This window comes from Gadus chalcogrammus, chromosome 7 (assembly GCF_026213295.1).
Source record: "Gadus chalcogrammus isolate NIFS_2021 chromosome 7, NIFS_Gcha_1.0, whole genome shotgun sequence".
Lineage (NCBI taxonomy): Eukaryota > Metazoa > Chordata > Actinopteri > Gadiformes > Gadidae > Gadus > Gadus chalcogrammus.
Window position 1 is genome coordinate 20,164,430 of NC_079418.1, and position 17,991 is coordinate 20,182,420.

Here is a 17,991-nt window from a genome sequence, read left to right on the forward strand (position 1 = left end):
TTAACCCACATTAGGATGTGCTTACCTAAGCAGCGCCCGGATGATTCATTTGTGTTGACATACCCTGTTGTGCCTTGAGTGCGCTTCTGTGTGTGCATGAGTGTCTGTCTGACATTTTGAATTCATGAGGCAAATTTTTCTTCTGGTAAGAAACAATTTTTTTTTTTTTTTGTTCCTCAGGGGACCATTTAGAACGTAGTCCTACATATTTATCATTTTACACCTGGCTTGGTTTGGGAGCTAATGCAAACAAACCGGATACAATTATGCGAAAAATGATCAATGTTTCCGACAGACTGGTCTCAAGCTCTTCTCCTTGTTGATTGTGGATTATAACTTGGGTCTCATCGTGTGAAAAAAAGGCTAATATTGACACAAACTCAAGGCTAATTGGGCTTATATGTAATTTCAAGCGTTTTTAGTCACATCCTTGAGAGCGTTGTAGTCACAGTAGCCAATGCCTTAATTTTGGTTCCAAAGCTTTTTGCGTTCTGGCTAACTGTCTGACGGTTATCCTGACCCAATAGGCACATTCCCAGAACAGAGACATTAGAAAAATCGTTTCTCATTTGTTTTGAATAATAATAAAAAAAAGGAAAAAGCCCTCAGTGCTGAGCACTCAATATCTATTTTCAGTAATTTTACACAAGGAAAGCAATACGCACAGCTAATGTCCAATAATTATTTTCTTTCCAAGTCGTCAATATAAAACCCAGCCGAGCGAAAACGATGACTATCCTAATTGGCTGCTATCATTTACTGTTCACAGTGTGCAGGGAGGATGTACTTTAATGCCTTGCGTTTAAGGAAATTAATCATTTCAGATGTACACCGAATTCAATGCTCTTCTGAGGGAGCTTATCCACACAATATTCCTCCCTTATCTCATTAATTATATTTATATAGTTTTTAATTCTTTTTTATTATTATTATTAACGATACAGAGCTAGCCTCTTAACCTCTGAAGTGCTAATTTTGAAGCGCATAAAACATGTATATTATTATTGTATTTATCTAGCCATCTGTAAAAAAATGTAAGCGATTTGCGTGCCACATCATACAACACCCCCTAAGAACACACAAACAAAATTCAAATATTGTTTTTGATTGCCTCTAAAGGGCAAAGGAAAAAAAGCCTTACTCCTCAAGGCAGAGACCTTGAGGAGGATCGCAGAAAGAAGGATTCCATCGTTCCAGAGAATGTTAAATAATTCATCAGTTGTATGTTGCGCTAGATGTGTTTAATTGGTACACTGGTGTTGTCAAGTTGTCCTGGAGGGGGAGGGTTCAGTAACTTAGGTTTAGTACTTAAATGTTAAAGATGTTCATTGGGGGAGGGGGGATTGTTGGGTAGTCATTTAATCCCATGACGCTGCACTCTAAACTGTGTTTACTCGTAATAAAGCGGTTGTATTGTAGCTGGAGGATAGGGCTTGTGCGTCTGGACTTCACCTAGCAGTGTTATCTTCACCTAGTGATTTATCGTTATGGGGTTACGTTGTTGTGTTTGGAGCTGTCTCATGCAAGGCATGGCAAAGTAAAGTTTTAATAAGCCTGGGTTACGGTGTATTTCTGTTGATTTATAATTGTACAATTTAACATCCTCTTGAGTCCTCTCAAAATGGCAGCATGGCACCAACAAAAAATCCCATGATGCGTTTTGATGTACAAGCCAATTAATGGTACATCACCAGTAAACTCATTGAACTTTGAGTTGTGGCTGTATCGAAGTTGGTTGTTGGTGTGAATATTTAAATGCTATATTTATATATTTATCTATGGTACAGTCATACCACAGTTACGGTTGCATAACAACTACAGCATTTATTCTTTTCGTCTGCTCATTGTGTACGATTATGTGGCAAGCGTGTTCCTCCCAGCTTTGCATGCTGAGGTCATTCTCTATGGGGCACCCTCACATTTGGACTGCTGAATCGTAGTTTTAGTTGTAGAAGCAAAGGTAACAGACTAAAGCACTAAAATGGTGTTAATAAGATCTGCATCATTAATATTTTTTTGGGGGGGTATTTAACGGCTTAATTGTGTTTACATTGTGAACCATTTTAATAAGAGATTTAGGCTAGACTACATTCTTCCCTGCTGGTTTAGTCTTTTCATAAGGAGTTTATTAGAGGTAAAGCGAAGCTACCTAATTAATTACCACAGATGGTCTCAAAACTCAATTATCATTGCTAATTAAAGTTTTTAATAGAAAGTCTTTTTTTACATTACAAAGCCACTTTTAAAGGTGAAGAATTGCTTTTCTTCCATCATCTCACAGCCGGTATTAAAACCATTACATGCATAATAAGAAAATACTAAGTGGAAAAATGTGAGGGTTTTCACGAGAGTTATACATTCGGGCAAGAGGGACAGTAAAGGGCTGTTCGGATGTGTGTGTGTGTGTGTGTGTGTGTGTGTGTGTGTGTGTATGTAATGAGCGCACGTGTCTGTATGTATGGGTGTCTGTGTGAGCAGGCAGCATCTCCTCTCATTCAGTTGTCACTCCAATGTCTTATCTGGCCTCACTCTACTCCATTTTGTGAATTGAGTTCTATTTTCCCCCTCACGGGTATCTGTAAGACGCATTGAGCTCATCCAGTTTACAGTGGGGATCCAGAGAGAGAGAGGGAGCGAGAGACTCTTGCATTTAACATATGTCATTACCGAGCCTTGGCTAGTTCAGTCAGAGCCCTCTGCAGTGTCAGCTCAGCACTGCAGTGGAAGCTTGGATTAAAAAGCAGGACGAAAGCATAGCGGCTGCAAATGTCTGCCTCTCTGTCCCCCCCCCGTCCCCCCCCATCCTCCCCATCCCCCCCAGCCCTCCGTTCCGCAGTTTAGGAAGATGCAAACCTTGTGCAGGCGGTTGTAGGTGGAGCTCTCTTTAAGTGCTGTGTATTTAAAGGACCTCACTTGAGTCCCTGCCATGGCTCCTCTCTTAACCCACCTCCACCGCTCCTCAGTGCAGAGAGAACCGCCTTATGGACATGCATGTGGATGAAGGTAGAGAGGGCATTTATATTCCCTGCTGGTGCAAGCACCAGTAAGGTCATCGGGGTTCCAGAGTCCTGCCTTGTGACAGCTGAACCTCCTGGGGAAATGACAAAGAGCCTGGGCCGGAAAGCAGAAACTGCAGGTGGACCTAGTTAACTGATACGTTACGGAGATCTCTACCCAAGAGGAGCTAATTGGCGCGGGCTGATACAGCTTTTAGAAGTGTATTTCGACAATGGCTAGTCTAGACGGTTTTGATTTTAAACCTTTGCAGAGACTTTTCGAGTTAAATGCTGCTTGCCGAAAAATTTAGTCACCCCATTCTGCCCGGATTTGAGGTTGTCTGCCATCAGACTAAAAGTATCAATTTAAAACCTGAGTTGTTATTCGCGGAGTAGATAGGACAAGAATGAGTCAATAGTATACCATCACATATCCGCATATGTTTATTCATAGCTACACTGATACGTAAGTTCTCCAGTGATCCGTGGATGGAAATCATGTTGTTACAGCAGGCAGATGTCAAGCAGGCAGCAGAGCTTAAATAAAACAATAACCCCATCTGTAAGAAGGTATAAGGATGGCAACGGTTCCTGGCATTCACCCAGACGTATCATATTGATTGGCGCGTCTTTCGATTTGTCCTGCATGCCACAGAGTTAGCCCCTGATACACCCCCCGGATGTATTGTGTTAATGATGAGAGAGAGGGGGAGAGAGGGGGAGAGAGAGAGAGGGGGGGGAGAGAGAGAGAGAGAGAGAGAGAGAGAGAGAGAGAGAGGGGGAGAGGGAGGGAGAGGGAGAGAGGGAGAGAGAGAGAGAGAGGATAAACACTGTTTTGTCATCAATCAGAGCTGCCCTCACACTCATTTGCTCCATTGCTATCTAATTAACCCTCGTTGACCCGACTATTAATTTGCAACCGCCATTCACTTTGACTGGCAGGCAGCACCCAAGCCACCTATTATTGAGCTATTCATTTTTTTTCTGTGTTGCTCGCCGATTCTCTGCTTCAATTTAGCTACGCCTCCCCAGTGAGTTCAAAATGATAGTAATCCAAACACACTCTGTGAAGGAAGATAATGGACCTTTACTTTGAAAGAGGGGTTTGTGCCAGCCCTAGCGTGTTCCCCCTTCTTTTTGTCAATGCTCAAACAGCGAGAGAAGGCAAGATAAAAAAACAACAACACAATCCCATCTCTGGCTCTTTGCTGAATAATTCGGTCAACAGCATAATGGGCCAGAAAGATCACCCGAAGTTCCTTCAAACGCAGAGTGCAGGTTGTACAAACACACTTAAATGTTATGAGTCTGCTGTGGCCCGCTATATACTGCTGTTAAAACAACAACACCAGGGAGGATGATCACACAGAGTCCAAACAATACAGAACTCTCACCTTCCAGTCTCCACGCCGGGCTCACACCCGCCCTGCGCCCAGACACTGACCCTCGCACCGGTTCTCAGCGTGTGCGCGAGCATGCCCCATTTCTCTCACAAAAGTCTGGGCGGAAGTCCATGGCAATTGAGGGGTGCTTCATCTACACACACACACACACACACACACACACACACACACACACACACACACACACACACACACACACACACACACACACACACACACCAACCAGACCTGCTAGCGGTGTGTGTTTGAGTGTGTGTGGGGTTGGATTTATGAGACGCAGTACAGCCCATTGATAATGTTTACTGTTGAGCGTGACCTCCACATCACCGGGGTGATTGAAGCGATGCAGGGATGAGGTCATTGTCTTTGGGTGTGTGGGGGTGTGTGTGTGCGTGTTAAACTCCTGGCTGGTTTTATCTCTTTGTGTTTGAACGCTTCATATCTATAACTGTGTGCTGTAGGTTTGACCAATGCATCACAGAAAGGTTGTAGTAAGTGCACTTTGCAAAGTGTTTCTGTGTGCGTGTGTGAGCAGGAGGTTGGGTCAAAGGTCAACTGATTACTTAACATGAAATCCCAGCAGTTGCTGAAATAAAGAAATCACAACAGAACTAAAAGAATACATCCAACGTGAAATGTACAAACTATTTCAAATCTATAAAATCGAAGCCCGCTTTTATATTTATCAAACTATGGTTAAACACTTTCCTTCTTTTTTTATGTAAGCCAGTTGATTGTTTTGATAAACATTTCAACCTTAAATATTCCAAAACAAAAATAGTAAGCAGTAGGAAATGTTTTTTAATAACTCTCTTCTAGAGTAATCAGGCATAATATCAAGCATTCTTTCATCCCCCAGCCACTTATTTTAATTGCCTTATTATTTTGTTATCCCCAAATGAGCTTTAATTGGTTTAGCTGTTACAATGTTTTCCAGCCACACAGCACAAAGAAAAGTCCCTCACAGAATCCTACCCATTTGTGTCGTAATTGAAAAAGAGGCAATTATTCTACATTGGGCACTGCATCAGCGACGTTATGACCACATTCGTGATACCTGATGATTTCGGATGTGTTTGGCATTAGTCACTAATTAGAAAAGCCTTGTCTCATGAAATATGCCTGTTTGGTTTGCTTTGTTGAGATTGTTTGCGGGTTTAGTAATCCCCTGTAATTTTAACAGTGTTGGTGCGGGAGGATGTGTGTAGTTACGATTAAACAACCAAACACACATAGGCCACATACACATATACACATACAGACTCGCATCGCACACATATATAAACATACATACATACATACACAAATACACATACACAATTAAACACACATAAATGCATATACATATGCCTTCACATACATATGTACGTGTGTACGTAAAAAGGCTTTTTACTCTCTTAATGATTTTAACTTGGTAAAAATAAAGCCTTAAATACGTAAGGCAGTGATTGCTGCTTATTGGTTCTGTTGTTTGGGATAGATTGTAATCATTTGTTTTACAGATGCCCCTTCAATTAGGAATACACTTTTTAAACATGAACCCTCTTTTTAATTTTGCTACAAGCATATGATACAGGGTTCATAAAAATGGATCAAGTAAAAGTACTGGGAATCGTAATCATCATCATCATCACCATCATCATCATCATCGCGAGCCTCTGAGACTAAAATGTTTGCTCACACTAACCCCCCCCCCCCGCATCGCTTCCCATCTCCGTCTGTGATTTGGAGACATGTTGATTGTGAGTCTTTCCACTGCGTTTCTAATGACTGCTGTAGGGGAGAGGCATGTGTGCCGCCCGCCTGCTCCGCTGCAGCAGCGTCTGCTGCCTGTGAATAGATGGGATATCTGGTCGCTGGCAAACAAGACTTTCTGCTCACATAGTCTATACGTAGGCAGGAAATGCACCCCTAAAACCTTCGCACAGCACCGCTCCGGGTCGTTTGAACTGTGTGTTAGCGTAAGACAAAGTTTCGCTGCCGATATTTTTTTTTTCCAATGCAATCACATTAAAGGAAAGCCATAGCTGGTATTTCTGCTTTTGTTATGAAGGTGGGTGTAATCGACCCTGAGGTGTTTCGCCCTTCCTTTGTTTTCTGGCAGTTGAATGCGTTTGTTACAGTAAATAAATCGGGAATACAATTATCTGTCTATTCAACAGTTGGGCATTTTATCCTTTCTTAATGTCTTAACGATTTGCTATTTATTTTACAGTTTCTGGCTCCAGCCGTCTCGGTCGAGCCTTGATTGTGTCTGAATTCTTGAATTAAATATGCAGTACACTGAAGCCTGATACTCTGTGTGATATCCACGAATCACTCATACGCACCACAAACATCCTCGTCGTGAGCGCACTAGTTGAAAGGGAACACAACAACGCTTTGGGAGAATCTATCTTGAGATCCAACACAAGAACCCATTTGTTGTTGTTGTTGTCGCTCATGTTTATTTCGTACACTATCCATCTCTCTACTCTGGGCAGCCCCCACTCTGAGCAAGGGGGGAAAGGGAGTCATTCCCGCTCCCCTGCTGTCTCTCCCTGGACCATTTCAACCTCCCTCAATCCAGCTCATCAAAGAATTGCCCCTGCTCCATGTGATCCAATGATTTCGCTGCTTAACCGCATTTGTTCTCCCGCCTGCTTTCGCTCTCGCTGCGTGTCATTGGATCCTCTTTGTCCAATGCGATCTGCCTCTCCACCGGTAGCCGCCAGCCCCAACTATCCCTCCGCAGGGGGGGGGGGGGGGATAATCCCCCACCACCCCCACCACCCCTATTCAAGTGTACCTCACACACCATACGTACGCTTCGACATGTCCCGACGCCGGAACACTTGGGGTTCGGGGGATGAAGCACTGCTTCTCATTCAAACTAGTCCCCCAACTGTGTCCAGTTGCTAGGCAACCCCGGCAACACTCCGCTGCAAATCGTGCCGTCGCCGCGCGCGGCTCCCAACAGAGGTTTCGCGTCGCCACAGCCAGCCGGGTGCATATGGTAGACAAATGGAGTGTGTGCGTGTGTGTGTGTGTGTGTGTGTGTGTGTGAGGGGGGGTTTGGGGTAGGGGGGTGTAGCGACATCACCGGCCGCTGGTTTAAACCCCGGGCTTAGTCCTCGCCGCGCCGCTTGAGCAAATGTTATTATTCAACCAAGGAGGCTGTGAAGAGCCCCCCAACCTCCCCCCCAGCATGGTGGTCTCCTTGGCCCCGGTGGAACTTAAGTGTCTGGGCAGCGCCGCGGCTAGGAGCCCATTGTGCTGAAGCCCGCTGAGCTAATCTGAGCAGCAGAGAGCGGGAGAGCGAGGGGGAGAGGGAGGGAGAGAGAGAGCGAGCGAGGGAGGGAGGGAGGGAGGGAGGGAGAGGTTTCTTTTGTTCAGATGCCATTACCAAAAATTGGCTTGCAGTGGAGGAGAGAGGAGAGAGGAGGGAGGAGGGAGGGGAGGGGGGGGAAGGAGGGGAGATGGAAAGAAGAGAGAGAGCGAGAGAGGGGTAGAGCGAGAGAGATTGAGGGAGTTATTGAGTGAGCAGCTAGAGAGAGAGGTGTATTGAGAAAGAGACTTACAGAGAGAGGTACAGAGGAGTATGGAGGTAGAGAGAGAGGTAGAGTGAGAAAGAAAGGGAGCGAGAGAGGTGTATTTCACCCACTTCCACAGCGCTCCTCCTGCGAGGCTCTCTACTACAACCTGACATCAGTTGGGCTCAACAGTGCAGGGAGGGCGACCAGGGAAACAAGATTGCAACGCTGCTCAACACTGTTCACACACAACGACTGTTCTCTCCCTACCTCGTCAATGTTCTGCCGTGTTTATCGGTGGGTGGGAGACAGATTGAGAGACACAGAGAGGTGATGCAACACAGAGACGATTGAGTTTGTCACCGGTTTTGTTGTATTATCGAGGGTGTATTTTATAGCAGCGACGTGGGGTAACAAGGCGTTTTATTAGAGAACAACAGATGTAGCGCTGCTCTGTGGCGTTACTACTCTTAACGGAATCGTATTTCCTCGTAAGAGTTCTGTTTGGCGGCATCTTTTAAATTGCTCTGTTAACAGTTCTCTTATTTTTTTAATGAGGCATTTTAATGTTCTACCTAAAGAGAATATGGGGGTTTAAGCCGTGGAGCCCAATGTTAAAATATATACCGTACTATAATTGTGTGATTATTTAAAATGCATATTAATGAATTGAGAGATCGACTGCTTGGTGTTTAATGTTGTTACAAAGAAGCACATTAGGCAGGCATTATGCTGCATTGGATCACTCTCTCTGTGTTAATCACAATTTCCTGGATGTTTGGCTTATTGGTTGATGGGTTGGAACCCGGTCACCTGCTGCTGAAGCAGTGATATGACACACCTGGCCTTGACCTCTTGGGGTCATGGGGGTTTGGTTCTCCTTTAGCACCTCATCCCCATTCGACCAGATGATTTGACCGGATTCACGGGTGATGATATCCAGCTCAGCTCATCATTTTGCACAGACACATCTTCACAGGAAATACATCAGGGAACCACAGTTGATGTTTGAATCGCTCCACGGTTGCTGGACTGCAGCTTTTGGGAAAAACAGAGAACATTTTGATAACATGGCTTATGAAGAACATTCAGTATTCCTAGAAAAATAGTAGTTTATGTGTTTTTTAATGAGTTGCCAAGGGATAGGAGGCAAGATTTTTGGTAAATGCTTGACAACAAGATACAATAAATGGACCCGGGAAACAGTTTATTTTTAAAATTCTTGGTTAAGCGAACACTAACCGGATCTTAGTGTAATCCTTGAAAACCTTAGAAAACATTCCACATAATACAACACGACCACCACACGAGTCCAGTCCAATGTAAGCACTGACCATGTGCTGTGGCCGCGAGTGATCTCTCCTGCCTGTTTACACGAGTGCTTTGTTTGCCTTCACATCTGTCAGCCATCAGGCTCCGCTAACTCATGGTGAGCTATGGCCGACCAGCGCTACCACTCTCCAAGGCGCTGTTGGTCAATTGTCCTCCCTCCAAAACCTCCTTTTTCCCTTTCCTGGCATTTGTTCTGTTGATCTAAGATGCAGTTGTGTTTCATATTACATCGTTGTTTATTCGGCATTGCCCAACCAAACGGGCAATAAGGAGAATCATATTCATAAACGATGTGATAAGCGACTCCATACGACACACCTGCTTTCTGCTGGCAAATCTGGAGCTCATTACCGTAGTTTTTCTGTTTTGTATTTATTTATGTGGTACTTCCCCCCATTTGCTTCTTGTTTATTGAATCAGCGCAAAATGTGGAAATGTTCTTGTGACTTAATGCTGGATGTGTTTGCTTTTCATTAGGCCCTGCACTTAGCTGGCAGGCCCACAGAAAGGGCTTGGCTTGTCCTCTGTTGAGATGTGCATGTAAATTCAAAATTTAAAGTGCGTGTAAACACTCTTTGTCTGACACACACACACACACACACACACACACACACACACACACACACACACACACACACACACACACACACACACACACACACACACACACACACACACACACACACACACACACACACACACACACACAGTTTCCATAATACACAGCCGGAATGCTCAATGCAGTGTCACACAGGCAGTATGTCAATGCAGTGTCCATAAGCAGTAAGTCAATGAGGTAACCTTAGGCAGTGAGTCAATGCAATAGAGTTACAGTAGACGTCGTTCCTGCAGCTCTGACAGCCCTGATGGCTCATCCTCACACAGACCGTTTTTTACAAGTCATGCAGTGCCAACGCTACATCCGAGAAGTGTTTTATTTCTGCGGGTAATGTTGGCCGTTACACCCTTTACCACAGCCCTTTGTCTGGGCCCGCAATAACATTGACAGCTACAAGACACCAACAAGCCAATAATCAATAGCAATAACAACGCCCAATAATCAACATCGGTTGACAAACTGACGCAAATAGTCTCGAGGGGATGCCATTTATTTCCCAGGAAATCCAGAATATGTGTGTGTGTGTGTGTGTGTGTGTGTGTGTGTGTGTGTGTGTGTGTGTGTGTGTGTGTGTGTGTGTGTGTGTGTGTGTGTGTGTGTGTGTGTGTGTGTGTGTGTGTGTGTGTGTGTGTGCCATTGTGTGTAGTTCCTTTGGCCGTACTGTTGCCATTGTGCACAGCAAAGAGGTACACAAGACCAGGTGCTCCGAACACCTTGTAGATCTTGTTCATCGTCTCGCTGGGAGGAGGGACCCATTTGCTGGCTGTCTGCACAACACACCGTTGTGCTGGCGCTGCAGAATACACTGTATACTCGTGAACGACGTAGATTATTATACCCCAGGGGACTGCAGGGGATATGTGTGTGTGTGTATGTGTGTCTTGGTATGATAAGTAGATGGTAGCATTTAGAACCACATGGCAGCCGTGAGAATAGCTGCTGGGCGATAGTGAAGAGGGATTGGTGCAGGACTTTGAATAGCTGTTCTTTAATGTATAAGTGTATGGCGTGGCATACGGTGGTTCAAGGAATGATATGGTACATATTTTTTCTTCAAATGAAATGCTGATCTTTAACTAAAAGTATGTTTTAAATAACCTTTAAAAGCATTTATAGTGAAAGCAAATTAGTGTCCCTTTCTCTTCCTCTTCTTATAATGCTTTTCTACATAATTGATACTACAATTATGATCACATCTTGGTTTCTATTTCCCACAAAAGCACGAAAAGACGATAAAAAAGGACAAAGTACTACAAATTAGATTCAAGTATCACTTGAATATACAATATCTTTCTAACTTAAAACAAGCAACGTTCAAACTGCATCAACTGCTTTTTGAGGTGTGTGAGTTTCTTTTTACACACCACCACAGCAGCGCTTTGTTGCTATACATTTGACTGTCCGTTTAGACATTTATACAGCCTCTCTCTGCAATGCATGACTGTTCAATTGCAAAGGTTTTTGACTCTTTAATAGCATTGTGAACAATAAGAACATCTTCGCCATTTCAGCAAATTTATTTCACCAGGAAGTATTTTTGCGGGAAAATTACATCTGAAACACAAATCCTGTTTGTCAAGTGTGGACGTCAGTCATTTGTTCAGATCTGGCGCATCCAATGAGAAGAGTGGCATTGAAGCGATAAGTGTAACCGAGATCCTGTCACGTCAAGTCGCTTCCATTTTCCCCTCAGACAATATTGTGGCAAAGATATGTTCACGCTACAACCTCACCGTCCTTTTCCCCGATGATAATTTTGCTCGATAATGATAATAATTGAACACAGAGATTTGCTAAAGAACCGTCTTGAGTGCCATTAAGCAGGGTGATTATTACGGTCTGATACAGACTTAGGTGGCTCTTAGAATGTCAAATCTGGAGAATTGCTGGAAAATGGCAGTTATGCAAGTCATAATGGTAGGATAGAAGAGGAGGATCTCTTAAGCGTGGCGCTTAGGGAAAGCTAATATGCTCTCTTGAGATTATCAAAGAAAACGTACTGCTCATTTGAGGATTTGAGTAGCGATTGTCTGTGTGCAATGTCAACCAGAACAAATTCCCCCTCCCAAAAAGAACATTGTTGAAATTTTGTTAGGGTTACTTTAGTAGTGAAGTCGATATATCTTTGGGAAGACCTTTGTCTTAAAGATGTGGCAATGTCTACTTAGAATAGGTGATCTCTGCAGGCTACACTTCTTTGTGAGGGAAAGTGAAAGTTTTCCGTCAAAAGGCAAACCTCCCCGCACTATGGCCCTGTTTACATGAGGGAAATACCTCAATTCTAAAACTGTTGTCTGCTTTCAGGAAAGGCTCAACGCACTGACCAGCGTCTTAGCCTGTTTACACATTGGGGCGGTTAACGGTAGTTCCCTGCTTCATGTACATACATACAGGATTCAGATCGGTACCGCATCCCTGGTTTCAGAATCTGGGAGTGGTTTGATCCCTCTGGGTCTTCCAGTCTTCATAGCTTTGGAAACCACAATCTGAGGTGGTTGTCTACATTTTCTACATTTCTTGTGCTGAACTGCTCTCAACTGTTTTAGACAGAGACAATATCTCTCTTTGCATTGCGATCAAACAACCGATTACGTAAGGTGTGTTCTTTCATTTTGTGTGAGAAAGGACTGATAGAATTCCCCCAAACATAAGGAAGAATTTTGTAAGCCATATGTCTTCTGTTAATAAAAAATGTAGGCCCAGCTCAAAGGTGGCTCACACACTGGGACTTTTTCAGGAAACACTTGTTTCTGCCAAGACATGGAGAGCAATTTTTGATTTATAACATACACTGCTACCAAAAGCTAGTAGGCTACATGAAAGGCTTTTAATCACCATACAATAATTGGCTAATGTGTGTTTGTTTAGGTATACTGTTGTTCTAATCTGATTCATAATGATTAAGATTGCCCCCACAATGATCTGAAAAATATTGTAATTTTCTTTATTGATCACACTTTGCCACATCTTTATTTGATATGCTGAGGTCAAATTAGAATCGTGTTAGTAATAAATAAGGATTTTGGCTGGTACAGTGCTCTCTCTCGATTTTTAATGAAGTTGATTCATTATAGGATGACGTGAGCTAACAAACTGACTCTGTTCTTGTCGATCTATGCAAGGCTTATAAATTAAGAATTCATTAAAATTAATGACTTGGTGAACTTTGTTTACTCAAAGTGTGAACAAAGTGTAACCGTGTAAACAACACCACGCAGAGGATGTTGCTCTTATCATAGGTGTGTGTGTGTGTGTTTGCCCTAGCAATCCCAATTCAATAAGGCTCTGCTGTTTGTTCTTCACGGTTCCTTCAGTCTTGTTACTCGCTGTCTTTCTCTCTCTCTCTCGCTCCTGCCTCTCTCCCTCTCTCCCACCTTCTCTCCCTCTTTTTCTTTATTTTTCTCTCTTGTTCACTCTACAGTTCCACCTACATTCATCATTTTACAATCTATTTTGACTTTGTGTTTAGGAGTGTTTGAGACCATCAAATTTGTTCTACTGACAAACTAGTGAAATCCTAGTACATGGATCATGTTATTGAAGGTGAACAGGTGTTCCCGATTATAATTTTTTAGTCATGTCCGTTTTCTTTTGCCACTTATTGCTTTATGAATTCAGCCAGCACCACAGTTTTGTATAAATATACAAACTTTCAGTAATATTTAACATGCAGTGTCTCATTGTTATACATTCTCCGTTCAGGTGAAAGCCTAAGGCAGTATTCAAGCTTTGATTTTAACCGCGGCCCAAACAAAGCACCTTATTACATATAAGGGGGAACCTTAGTTTTTTTTTTCTATGAATTGCTAATGAGACACAAGATAGACTGCAAGAAACTGACTTTTACTTCATCTATGTGTCAATCTGCCCCCCACATATGGGAGAGAGAGAGAGTCTAGTTTGATAGTTAAGGTACATATTGTTCAAGGATGTTTCGGGAAAACTGTTTTATCCACAATAAATGTATTGTCACATTTTTTTACGATGAGCTAGTGGCGTGGTGTAGCTGATCTGTAATTTGCAAGCGATTATCGGAGTTGCAAAAACAAACAAGAACCGTCTGAATGCCACTGTGTGCTGTATAATTAATTTGCTGCAGCCAGACTTTTAGAGAGTGAGACAGACTGAACAGTTTGTTTTCCCTCCCAGTGCCAAGTGACACACACGCACTTGCACACATTCTTATGGACCCACACAAAACAAGCATTCAACACACATACTCACACACATACTCACGCACGCACACACACACACACACACACACACACACACACACACACACACACACACACACACACACACACACACACACACACACACACACACACACACACACACACACACACACACACACACACACACACAAACTGTACGATAAGAAGCTGAAGTAAGGAATTAGTCCAGCCATTGTAAAGCGAAAAACACAGCATTAATAATTGATTCCAGAGAAATAATACATTCTCTTTTAGAGGCTCACAGCCAGCCACACCGCCCCGTAACCCCCCCCCCCCCCCCACCCCCCTAGCCAGCTGTCAGTCTTCCCTCTCGACAATGAATACATGTCGTGTTGCCTTGTCGACGTTGACAGACAGAGACAAACACTTGTGTACCTACCAGAGGAACACGCCCTTTGGATGAGTCTCAGGGAGTCAACGCGCGTCGCACGCCCACCTGTTGTGTGTTGTTTTGACAGCTCCCTCCGTGCACACGTATGCCGCGCGCAGTGCCGGCTTTCCAAGTGGCCTTCCGGCTGACAAGCACTTCCCTGAGGAAAGAATAACCACGCTAATGGGGCCCTTTCCCCCCGAAAGCTGTTCCTAACGTTTGCGCTTTGTGTTGAGTTATTATTATCTCTTCTTCATATGATGCCGACTTGATCGACAATGGTCTTTTGTTCTTGGATACCTGCGGGGCTAAACCACGATGATTTGAGTATCGAGAGAGAACCCGTATTATGTGCACAGCTCGTCTGGGGATGGCAACCATTCGCACATTTGAAAGGTGCTTATGAGATGTACATTTGGAAGACTGAAAACGTCATGTGGCATTAGCTCTATATCAATTCTATCAGAGTAGTGATTTGGAAAAGTGACTCCCTTCTCCATTTGTCGTTTCAGCCTCTTCAATTCAATATTTAAGAGACTAAATATTGAAAAAGGTTATTTTAAGCTGTATCTTAACACCAAACCAAGACAAATAATTGTGTATGTGACATACCCAATCCTTTTTAAAACCACATCCTCAACCCACACAGGGCACCCCTATCCACTATCACGTACTCATCCGTGACATCCCCCTCTCTCACGCAAATAAACATCGCCACCGTCCCCGCTGACCCCGGCAAAGTGATGAATACGACCCCCGACCTCAGTCCTGCGTGCCTCGTTCATGCTGTTTTTATGAGTTCCAGGCATCTCACAAGGCCTCGACACGTCATTAGCGTGCCTACGCCACCTTCCGCACCTCTCCTTTGGACGTCGGTTTAGACACGTCCGTCCAATCTGAGGCCGTCAGAAATATCCCCCTCAAGTTGCCTGGTTCTCCTCTTTTTGTCGGGTCGCACAAACACCGAACATAACGACGACACGAAATACTCGCACACAGCCTCCGTGTTATAAATCGTATCAAATTGATTTGCCCCCCCCCCCCCCCCCCCCCCCCCCCGCACCTTTCACCTCTGACGGGCTGTAATGCATCGCCCGGGCGCCGCCGCAGTGGCAGATGGGTTGCGTTATTGATCGGCAAACCGTCAAACACCATCAACCCCCCTGTCAGTTAAGAAAGTGTTCCGCCGTATTGGGGACTGTATGTATCGGTTTGTTTCCACGGTCTAATACTCCTTCCTGCTGGGAGGGGGTTTGTGCCGGCGCTGCGAGAGTGTTGTTGGCGACAGGCAGAAGGGACCGCACGCTGCGGAGCTGAGCCTTTTCTCTTATTGTTCCGTCTGTTTAAGTGCTCAGCAGAAAGGCCTGGGGGGTGGGTTGTTTGGGATGGGTGGGGTTGTGGTGGAGGGGTTTCCCTGATTTATTTTGTACCTCCTGTACCTCCACACACATGCTTTTTTGTGTCTTGATGCTTTTGTTTTGAGTGCAGGCCTGAGCCTCCCTTCCAGGAGAAGTCGTCCTCACACTGCTTCGCTTGCTTTTTTATTTTTAGCGTGCTTCACAGATATACATCAAATTGTATCTTTAAGCCGAGGTGATGACTCGAGCCTTGTATTGTGGTGGTTGCCACATAGAGACATATTTCATTCACACAGGGCTGGTGTTAGGGCTAGAATTTGTTATGTGTCGTTATGATGCTGTCTGTTTGTCTCCTGGTGGGTCCCAATGTTAAGCTCCGGGTTTTATTGCTTCCAGAAACATCCCGATTTCCTTTTCTTTAACTTTCAAATAACATACAAAATCAATATCGTCTAGTAGTACAACGTCAAATCCAAATAAAACGTATTCCTAATGAATTCCTAATGCCGGACTAATCCCTCATGCCGTGTTTTGTCTGTCTCCACAGAAGGACGAGAGCGGGAAGCCCCAGGATCGCACGGAGGATGACCACAACAACCTTGCAGTTCCCCTGCACAAGAAGAAGGTGGCCAGGGTCCCTAACGGCTTGACCCTGGATCCCTGCAAGAACAACCACCACCACACTCACCAGTACCACAACCACAACCACAACCGCCACAACCACAACCACCTGCCCTCGGACCAGGAGAACAACAACCCCCGCCTGACTCACACGGCGGGCAAGAGGAAGAAGAAACACCTCCACAAGAAACACACCGCGGTGAGTCTGATATCAGCGCTGTTGGTGTGAAGCTACTCTGGATGTGGCGGTGATTGTGGCATCATTCGTGCTGGATGATGCGTTGATTGTGATTGGGAGTGATTGTGGATGAGGCACTCTTGTTTAAAACATGCTGTTAGTGTCTTACGTTGAACACTGCACTAAAGGAAAATACTTAAAATCGCCCAAGACCTAAGATAGATTTTTTTCTGTCTATTTCTCTGAATTCTTTCCTGTTATTTTCAATCTGGGACTTTCAAGGTGAATAGGCGATAGGATTTTGGATGGTGGTGGGTGTTATTTTTTTTGCCACTATGCAAAACACCTTGTTATGGAGGCTCTTCGTAGCATTTCGTCCCTCTAAGGGGAGAGTGGTATCTCTTTGAAACGAGGGTGTTGTGGTACATAATATGAATTTTTCGGTTAGTTATGAAGCTGACCTTTTACTACACTTCTTTATATAGTTCAGTGTTAGTTGAACTTTAGAGACTCCACAGCAACTGCAAGTGAAACTATTTTTCTATCGAGAAAAACGAAAAGATAGCGCTGCATTCTGTGCTTAAATGTATGAAATTCTTTTGGTTCCGTTCGTTTTCTTGTCCATGAAAACCATATATAAGATGGATGGATTTTGGCTATGGTTACAAACATAAAAATGTTATGTTAGCTAATGACCATCTTGGCTATGCACTACTGTTCTGACCACTAACATGGTCTACTTAAACTCAATTTATGATAGACAATATTCTGGTCGACCACAGAACTGTCAACAGCCATTAGGTTGAATTGTGGCATCGCAAACTCCTCGTGCAGAAAACTACTTTCAACTCAATCGCACAGATGACATTTTTTCAAGTCTTTCCCTTTCAACCCCAATTACAAAGTAATTTAATGGATACAATAATTGTTGTCGATCTATAATGTGGTGCTGCTGTTCGGCTAAACAATCTGATTCAGATGTAGTTTTGTAATTTAATTTAGATCTCATTAGAATTTTAGTTTGCAGCATCTTTCACAGAACCTTTAATTAACAAACAATATGGCTGAAGATTTGTCGTGTCTTTACACTTTCAATGCCTACAATGCCTACAATCAATGTCTTTGCCTTTAAGTTCTTGACCACTGTTGCTGCTGGTAATGTTTGGGGGTATTTCAGTAGTCCTTCATAATCCTAAATTCTCGTGGTCCCTATTATCAATGTGTAATGGGCTTGATAGTGGTAATTTGAGGCAGACACAGTACAGAAAAAAAACTTGATGCTGCAACTCGGAAAAAAATATGCAATGTGGAACATCTGTTTTACATAAAAAATATGGCACTCAGTAGATGTTGCTAAATTAAAGCAA

The 17,991-nt window shown here is 43.7% G+C and overlaps 1 protein-coding gene across 1 annotated transcript in view; it reads left to right on the top strand.

Moving 5' to 3' along the window:
• auts2a (activator of transcription and developmental regulator AUTS2 a) overlaps positions 1–17,991 on the top strand; it is a 265,666-nt gene that overhangs the window by 38,651 nt on the left and 209,024 nt on the right. The window contains exon 2 of the mRNA XM_056594279.1: positions 16,373–16,645. Within this exon, the coding sequence (XP_056450254.1) occupies positions 16,373–16,645 (273 nt within the window). The remainder of the gene's footprint in view (positions 1–16,372; positions 16,646–17,991) is intronic.